This window comes from Plasmopara halstedii (genome assembly GCF_900000015.1).
Source record: "Plasmopara halstedii genome assembly, contig: Scaffold_42, whole genome shotgun sequence".
Classification (NCBI taxonomy): Eukaryota; Oomycota; class Peronosporomycetes; order Peronosporales; family Peronosporaceae; genus Plasmopara; species Plasmopara halstedii.
In genome coordinates this window covers 779,200-788,067 of record NW_020186963.1, presented here as the reverse complement: position 1 = coordinate 788,067, position 8,868 = coordinate 779,200, and the positions used below count along the sequence as shown (strand labels likewise).

General features: G+C 42.9%; 3 protein-coding genes across 3 annotated transcripts in view; 1 reads left to right on the top strand and 2 right to left on the bottom strand.

Moving 5' to 3' along the window:
• Positions 1-773: 773 nt before the first annotated feature.
• PHALS_09532 (ubiquitin-protein ligase) lies at positions 774-5,611 on the bottom strand (the record flags this gene model as incomplete). Its single annotated transcript, XM_024723870.1, has 7 exons — positions 774-1,208; positions 1,272-1,352; positions 1,419-4,680; positions 4,746-5,107; positions 5,174-5,262; positions 5,323-5,481; positions 5,539-5,611. 7 exons carry the CDS (start codon positions 5,609-5,611, stop codon positions 774-776), a joined length of 4,461 nt encoding a protein of 1,486 aa, XP_024571779.1.
• A 125-nt stretch (positions 5,612-5,736) lies between these two features.
• Positions 5,737-6,927, bottom strand: PHALS_09531 (uncharacterized protein; the record flags this gene model as incomplete). The annotated part of the gene is made up of 2 exons (XM_024723859.1): positions 5,737-6,196; positions 6,257-6,927. The coding sequence occupies 2 exons, from the start codon at positions 6,925-6,927 to the stop codon at positions 5,737-5,739; spliced, it is 1,131 nt and encodes a 376-aa protein (XP_024571778.1).
• A 66-nt stretch (positions 6,928-6,993) lies between these two features.
• PHALS_09530 (hypothetical protein F443_00770) overlaps positions 6,994-8,868 on the top strand; it is a gene marked incomplete at both ends in the record, with an annotated part of 2,206 nt that continues 331 nt past the window's right edge. The window contains 9 exons of the mRNA XM_024723848.1: positions 6,994-7,176; positions 7,233-7,290; positions 7,373-7,377; positions 7,441-7,509; positions 7,579-7,621; positions 7,683-7,799; positions 7,851-8,560; positions 8,622-8,761; positions 8,828-8,862. Coding sequence (XP_024571777.1) covers positions 6,994-7,176; positions 7,233-7,290; positions 7,373-7,377; positions 7,441-7,509; positions 7,579-7,621; positions 7,683-7,799; positions 7,851-8,560; positions 8,622-8,761; positions 8,828-8,862 — 1,360 coding nt within the window. The remainder of the gene's footprint in view (positions 7,177-7,232; positions 7,291-7,372; positions 7,378-7,440; positions 7,510-7,578; positions 7,622-7,682; positions 7,800-7,850; positions 8,561-8,621; positions 8,762-8,827; positions 8,863-8,868) is intronic.

The following is an 8,868-nucleotide window of genomic DNA, read 5'->3' as shown; positions in this document are numbered from 1 at the left end:
CTGATACAAGATTTTGGGTCCACTGAGCTTGAGCTTTAAAACGCTTGAACTTCAACATTCGTGACAAATATCCAGAAGAAGGGACTACCCACTTCGAAAGACAAGACACGTCGGTCTCGTCATCAGTACAGATCGTCAGATAGGACTAGCATTCTGTATCACACACAATTTGTGATGTCATGTATGTATGTGTATGCCTTTGGGATTGCCATACTATAATCTTCTTATATAATTCCCACAATGCATACAGAAGGTACCTCCATTTAGTGGCTAAGGGTTGCAATTACACCTTCCAATGGTTCACAAGGCCAGAATCGAGCCAGCGAAACAGGACTGCGCTTTTCTTGCGGTGGCAAGCTTAAATGTCATCTTATCACTTGAGCGCTTGATGCTCCAGAATGTGCGTTAATGATATATAGTGGCGATTGTACCAAGTGTTACGCTGACTTAATTAACTGCAATTTGGGTTTAAATCCGCTCACACGAGGAAAAATATGTAAATACGAGTTCTACATCAATATTAAGTATCAGAAATACTTGGTAAATCGCGATATACACAGCTTGTTGTTCAAACTTTCAATGTAAAAAGTCTACATAAACCTTTAAAACAATCCTACCAAGAAGCGATAAACTCCTCAGCTTTGTATGTTTTGAAAGATATAGCACCAATTGAACGCATTGATCGATGAAGCAATAGTACGTGTTTCCATGCGCAATTTATATATCCAGTACAAACTAATGCACACAACGGGAAAGGTCGAATTTCATGTACCTCAAGCCACGGACTCTTCCTCCCAGTCGTCATATTCATCGTAAACTTCATCTGATATCAATGCGGTGGTCAACTCAACTGCCTTATCATCCAACTTGCTAACATCTTCCTCCATCTGGAGTAGGCGTGGCGTTTGAAGCGGCGGCAACGAGCTCTCCGATGACAGGTCTGACAAAGTCGGTAGTCCCATCGAATCGTAGCTCTCTTCTTTTAACACCAAATGACTGTCGCCAATTGACGTCTTGAACACACCTCCAACTGCAGACGCATTGTCAAGTCCATATCCACTCGAATATTCTACTGCGTCGCGCAACTTTTTGTTTATTAAAAGCATTAATTCTCCTTCTAACTGATCGTTCGCTTCATTTTCGTTATGTCGCTCTCTCCAGCATAGTGCCTTCCAGTAATGCGGCATCTCTAATGTATTATCACAAGTCTGTATGCAAAAGTACATATAAGTCCGCCAACGAGTAGCCAAAATTGAGCTTTCAATACGTACATGGGCCTGAGGGAGCATTTGCAGATATCTCACGTGATCATTCGACGAAGTCGCTATAAATGGCATCTCAATCCTCAAAAACTATTCAGCGCGATTGGAGGTTAGAAAAGCAAAATAAACAGCAAGAATTTGAGTTCGTCAGTCTACCTCAGTTCCTGCAAGAGGTAGTGTATCGACCCCCGTCACAAACTTTATGAATTTTCGCTTTAGCGTCGGCTCAAAACTATTGACTGTGTGCCAAAAAGCATTCATCATAGGCGGACAGTGGGATAAATCATTGTCAGTGGCGATCCGAAAGATATCATTAATAACAAAATCTTCGTTAGGATTAAAACGACTTCCACAAACGCAATCTGACAAATCTGTCTCAGTAATCCCCAGACAATTTAGCTGGTCACGATCAATAACTCGATCGAACCCACTACGCACGAATTGCAATTGCCATCCAATTTCGGACGTTGGGCCAAATTTTCTTTCCAGTACAGTGCAGATATAATCCTCCGCGCTCAAATTATCTTCATAACCTTCGAGCTTCAACAAATCGGCAAAATTTGACGGCTTCATATTTCTTACTCCGGATAATGATTGAAATAATTGCGGATCAAAATTTTTTAACTCTTCTAGTGAAACACAATGCTGCGAGTTTAGCAGTAAGCGAAAGAACAGAGGGTGTATCCTTAATTGAATCGAGCAAAAATGCGTAACTGCACAAGCAAGAAACCATCCTAAAAAGACGAGTGCGTCTTGACTTTCAGGTGAGTTCCGTGTGTTTTCATTCAGCCAGTAACTCTCGGATCCTCGGACATACTCAAACAAAGCAATACAGGGCTGCGAGATTATCAGCTGAGTTGCCATCAAAGAATAGGATGACCCAACTCGATCGAGTAAAAAGTCTCCACCTCCGACGCACTTATTAACAACTCTACACACTGTATCCCCTTCACTCGTCTTCCATTCGAGTTTAATGCCTGGATAAATATCATCAGAAGCTCCAGGAATTGTCACTACATTCTCATGTGTAGTAATCTTAATCGAATCTGCTTCCGCTAGGACTTTACTCGCAGGGAGAATTTTCCATTTAGATGCTAATTGAGCACCGACAAGTGTGAACCATTCCTTCAAAGGACCTTTTCCTTCTCCTTCTTCAACATTAAATCCATTTACGACCTTGTCACCAAATGAACATTTAAAATAAGGAAAAATCGATATGTTTGGGTTATCACTCTCCAACACAAGATGGTGACGCCAAACATACTCGACACTCGATTGTAATATATCCTCTCGATCACAAATGACAGTTAATCTGGGAAAGACATAGTTAGCGTCGTCATTTAGACAGTCTTGGGTTGGGGCACTGCATATATTCACTACAAGTAGAAGGGTCTTGCACAATGGATCTAACATGACGTAAAGACAGTCGGTGGGTAGTCCCATTGCTACCAGGATCTTACTCACTGCATCCCAATTTTTGTTCAGTCGGTCTCGCGGCTCATTAACCACATAAGGGTAAAACACCTTCAAGAGCTGGCTGAGCTCGGACGAAACAGAAGATTGACTCACTTGTGAAGCTTTTGTGGTATTGTCTGAAGAATTTAGGAAAATAATAAGCGTCGTGGAAATCTTAACATAGTCCCACGTCGAATGATGAAATTCTGTGCGGGCAGCTTCCGCTATTTTTATGACTTCCTCAAACTCAATCTCGGACACTAAGGAGGTTTTCAAACCAAGCAATTTTTGAATGTTATCCGCGAGAACGGCGCAGATATCACCAAGAACAACATGGCATTCGTTGATAAGATGCGTAGCCAGATCAAGATCTTGAGCTACATCACTGCAAAGCAGTTTTATTAAATGTGTATCCGGGACAGAAAAGCCGTACTGATCCAGCATCGAGAGAATAGACCCTTCCATACATTCACTAATGGATGAGTGGCGCCGGAGACATTCTCTCAAAACTGAAGTGTTTTGCCATGCCAGACAACTCTGCAAGTTTACCTGGATAGGACGATTTTCATCCTCAAGAAATGACCATCGCTTTAATTCGTGTTCCAACAATTTCGACATTTTCTGAAAGTTTTCTATAAGTATTTGTTTACCCTCACAGTCTGTCGAGCGCTTTGCTTGCTGTAGATCCGGCGTACCTGAATTACAAGAATTTACCGGCTTATCTTCAAATTCATGGTCAACAGCAAGTAATGTAAGTTGGTCACTAGAGTTACAGTTGATTGCAATCTCGCTAGCAGTTTCGTCAAAGCTATCAGCGCATTCCGAGCCTCCTTCATCGTTTGTTTGTCGATTGAATCGATTTTCAACCGATTCCGACGTCACACCGGTTTCAATTAAAATATCTTGTGTTTGTTGTACATCAGCACTAAGTTTCTTCTTGTCCGTCTTAAAATCGAAATCTGTCGAATCGGCATGTAAATAATTGACATGCTCCGGTAGGTCAAAACTTGATCTTGACCGAGAGAAGCACTTTTCGGCGCTGACACTAGCTTCATTCACCATACCAAACATTTCGAACTCTGTCTTTTGCAGACATTCGTCTGCGAAAGTTTTGGTATTAAAATTGTGCAAATCGGGTGCGGGAGGTCCTAAAATTGGTTGTGATTCGGGCATTTCATTTAGATTAAGGCCGCTGTCGCAAATCTCGCCGTCGAAATAATGATCAGTATTCTCAAATTGGTTCCTTGTTCGGCAGCTAGCGTCGTCATTCACCAAAGCACCAAAAGTGTGCATGGCTCCATTTTTCGTTACCCGCTTATCCTCAACAATATCATTTTCGGTAATGCTTAGACCACTCGCATGACTGCGCACATCCGTCTTGCTTGGTTCTCCTTCACTCGTCTTGTCATGGTCTCCACGCTCAAGTCGACTTTTATTTGTCAAGTTGCTGCGTCCTTGAGTCAAATCAACATGACGTAAATCAAGTTCATCAGTGAAGTCCAAAATCTCATCAGGCAAGTAAACAAGTCCTGCAGCGGACTTACGGCCATTGTTTCCCAGCAATTGCTCAGTCTTATGATCACTCTTCAGCATCATGGCCTGCTGTTCTGTATTATTCTTCTTGTCATGAATACCTTGCAGTCCAGTCATAAAGTATGTTAGATGATTGACATTCGACTCTGTGCGCTCAGTCTCGTAGCAATGAGTATTTTGCATCTGCCCACGAAGGGCAAGTAGTTCTATCGGAGTCGGATCTTTGGCAAACTGGACCATTTCTATAATGATGGAGTGGGCAGCAAGCACGCGACCCAGCCTCTCTTTTGGCTTAATAAGCAATGGGTTGTGTTGCCTAAAACAGTCCAGATTTATTCCCCTTGCCTGTAACGCTGCTTCTGCAGAATCTAAATCATTATACATTTTCAAAAAATAGTTTCTACCACGCCACAAAAATGGTGGTGGATATCTAAAGGTACAGCAAGCAGATAATGAGTTTTACACCAGAACCGACAGCATCTCTTATGTACTTACGCTGACTGTGCTCCGACTTCAAGCATCCACTCGACTAACGCCTCGACACAAATTATGCCAGTAAGTTGCAAATCTGTCGCGAGTTGCTGTGCAGTTCTCACAGCTTCACGAGAATTTGTCACAAAATTGGTGTTACATCTTGACCTATTTAATCGTGTGGATGCGAGATTAATCCCTCCCTTCGATAGCATTTGTTGCTGACTAGCATTATGTGTTAACGACGGGTCGGTATGTCTTGAAGGTGGCTTCACGACAGGCGTGCAAAGAATAAGAGCATTTAGCTGATATAGCAGAGTTTCACGAGAGTCGATGGCTTTTAAGACATTAAAACGCAGCTTTTCTTCTTTGGTTTGTTCAACTTTCTGTCAGCGATTCAGTACTGTTAGTAAATGCTTTTGCGTAACAATCCAACGAGGGCAAAAACGTACTGTCGATGGCTTTAACGAGTTCACAAGAGGAAGCAACTTCCCACTCGACAGCTTTTTAGACTCAAAATTGCGCTTTCCCCCGACTTTACCTAATATTAGATGAATAAAAGACAACAAGTCGTCAACCTAACAGAGGAGCTGCTCCGTACATTGCTGTGCCCTTTCATTTCGTGTTGACGGCCCCTTCGCTGGTGGCGTTGAAGGAATGCTTAGCTTTGATGAAGAAGCCGGCATATGCGTCTTATTGCATGTAGACTGTTGATCGATTGCAAAGCGGTCATTCCATCCTTGCTCTCGACGAAATATTTCTTCCTCCGACAGAAATATCAGCCGACGATGGCCTCGAAAAGGGTGTAACGACTTGCCTCCTCGAAGACATAATGGTTGTCGTTGACCCCGCAAGTTCTTCACCACAGGTTTCCGCTTAGCTGCAGCCATGACTTTGTTCTTGATCAGGTTCGCCCATTGTGAGTTTCACGGAAATAGCCACGAAACTGCTAATTATGCTGTGATGGTCTTTAAGGTCAATCACTACAAAATTCCAACACTAATTCATCTATTCTCTATGTAATGCTGTGGGCCTTCTGCCGTTTGATGTCAGCTTTGATTGCAGTCTTGCACTCCTGTAGAGTCTTTAACTCTTTATCAATCACAGCAAGCTGACTTAAATCACTCACTATCCCTCGTTTACGTCTTAACTTCCGCTCTCGCTCTCGAAGCAATACAAGCAATGAAAACTCTGAAGATCTTGTTGAAGTTGTATCCTCTGAATTATATACTTCGGATGTCTCGTGAAAGTTTGAGCCACTTACATAGAGACCACCAGTGCAAAGCAGTGTTAGCCATAAACCAGTCGCGTGGTAGGCTCGAAATGACAGCAAATGCATTTTAAGCGTCGATTTTAATTGCTTAACTACATTTCCCTGCTGGTTTGAGCATGATTCGCATTGAGGGTAGAAGCGAAATGTCGTCTTTTGCCCCAGAAACTTTCGAAAAAATTGATTATCTGTGCGACTGCCCAATCTACCATGTAACAAATCAGTCAGAATAAAGAAATGCGCATACAATGTCTTGACAACTTACAATTTAGGCGGCATGTGGTCTGCGTGATACCGTACGCCCTGCTTAACGCCGCATGTATGACATCCGTAAAGTCGACCAAACTCCTGTATAATGCCCCTTTCCACACTTGTAGCGTATTCGACCGTGGCTGGTAATGAGGCCTTCTTAAGATGAAAAGCTCCAAGGTTGGCGAAGGGCGATGGCGCCAGTGCGCTCATGCGGCCACCCAGTATTTTAAAGCATAGAACTCCCATAGCCATGTACACTGGATACGGAGCATGTGCAAGATTTCCCCAACGCTCCAGCACTCTGCTATGCACAAGTCTCAAAGCCGTCGGTGGTTGGAGGTGGCGCTTTCCAAGCACGAGCCAGCTCTGCTCTTTGGTACTTCGACTTCGTGCAGCTATTTCCTGATAGACATCGCGTGGAATAGATGCAAAATGCAGTGCCAAGACGGAAGATGAAGCTACCGCAGCGGTGCCCAGAGCTTGAGGAAGGAAAAAGCCAGAGGCCGAGCCAATATGCAGCAGCTTTTGCGCCACCTGCGCCACAGAAATGCCACATAGAAAAATTGCGCCGCCTGTCGCTGCATCTAAAACGTGAGCTGTCAGTGCTTCATAAACTGAAATTGACTGAGCACTAGTGAAGTGCCGGCGCAGTTGCTGAACGGTAGCATCAACCCACGAATCCATGCTTAAATAACCTAAGAAGTTAAATTAATAGAGTCAATCACCAAAATTTGAACTACGTATTGTAACATGAACGAGTCGAATGTCGACGTTTCGCGCAACCGTCGTGGATCGCTGGCCTCACAGATGAAGGAAATGAATATCAATGACGCTTTTGAGCGGAACATCAAGCATAATAGTCCGCAGGTGAGTATGTGTCGCTCCATATTGTGCAAGCCTATGAGGAAGCGAACTCTCGAGGACATTTACGTGGTAATTTTCGGTCCAAGGCGACTTAACGAGTCGTAGCTAATCATATTTTATTGCAGCTCAAGACTTTGCTTGCCTCGTCTAAACTACTTAGATTTTTCGCCAATTTGGACGCATGTTCGTTTGTTACTGAATAAACGATAATAATGCGGGACTTGATTTAATCTATTGTTTTTATCGATGTCTTGGTAACATGTAGTTAAGGTGGGATCTGTTGTTTTGTCTTAAGGATTGTCTTGTTGTGATCCTGTTGAGGATGCTTTGTAGCTAGATCGACTATATCAGTCGCTTGAATTTATTGCGTATGCTGAAAAGGGAACTTTTGTTTTTCACGAGGTTCAGTAGCATCGATGTATATCTCGATGTCTGCGCTGATCTTATAGTCTTAATTGTGTTTATTTGAAGGGCGATGATGGAGATAACTTTTTTCTTGTCTTTTCTGGCCAAGGCATGAAATTCATCTTATTTGGATATGAAGGTTCTTTTTCTGATTGTTGCTATCAACGTAGTGGAAGTGATGAAAAAGGATATGGTCAATTCAGCACAACTGAATCATCTTGCTTACATGATTCCGGGAGATACCTTTGGAGAGAAAGCATTAATGTCCACAACTGATGTACGCACTGGTAAGCCTCAAGCCATCGTTACCTAAACAACGACCCTTACTATTTGTTTAGCATCTGTAATTACATCAAGCGAATCTACAGAACTTGTTGTGATCAATCGTGAGGTGTTCAGCGATCTACTTAAAGAGTCACATAATTCGAGTATTCCGCATACGCTCGAGGTAGCCAAGAGATTTCGCAGTAATAAAGATCTTGTACGAAACATATTTATGAGAAGCGCTGCACAGCGATCCGACAAAGAATTGAAAATTGCGGTCGAGTACTTGAACAGCGTCAAATTTTTCTCGCGATTTTCTTTTGAAGTCCGAAAGCAGCTTTGCAAGGTCTTGCATCTCATTAGTGCTGTCACAAACACCGTAATATTTTCTGAAGGTCAAGTAGGGCGACATTTTTATATTATCTTCACCGGTTGTACGGACGTATCTGTGCATACAAAAAATCGTTTTGATGAAACGAAAGAGATAGTTGTCTCAAGGCTTGGAGAAGGTGATTACTTTGGCGAGCTGGCGCTCTCCCAGGTTGATGGTATCCGCCGTGCCACAGTAGTGTGCACTGAGTTTTGTGAGCTGCTTATCCTAGGCCGTGACGATTACGAGCCCTTAATTCAAAAGTACCAAAACGAATATCATGCACAATACGCACAAATGCTTAAAAGAAACCCATACTTTAGAGGTTCCGAGTGGGATGACATTACCATTGAGGGCATGTGCTCGGTCATGACTGAAAAATATATTCCGTGTAATGGTGAAATTTGTAAGCAGGTAAGGTCAATGATGATCTCAACAGCGTCCTTCGATCACCGCTGTAACTTATTGTTTACAGGGATCACGTGCTAGTGAGCTATTCATTGTTAGAAGAGGAGAATGCAGACTCATTCATGAAGGAAAAAACCCTGTTACAAATGCCCGACAAATCTATGAGCTAGGTAGATTTGGTCCTAATTCTGTTCTCGGCTGCGCGGAGTAAGGTTGCTTCATCAAGTAGGCATACCCTCTGATGACTGCACTCACTTTTGCTGTCACTCTTAGGGCGTCAGCCGGAAAATTTAATGACATTTTCGTTCGTGAGT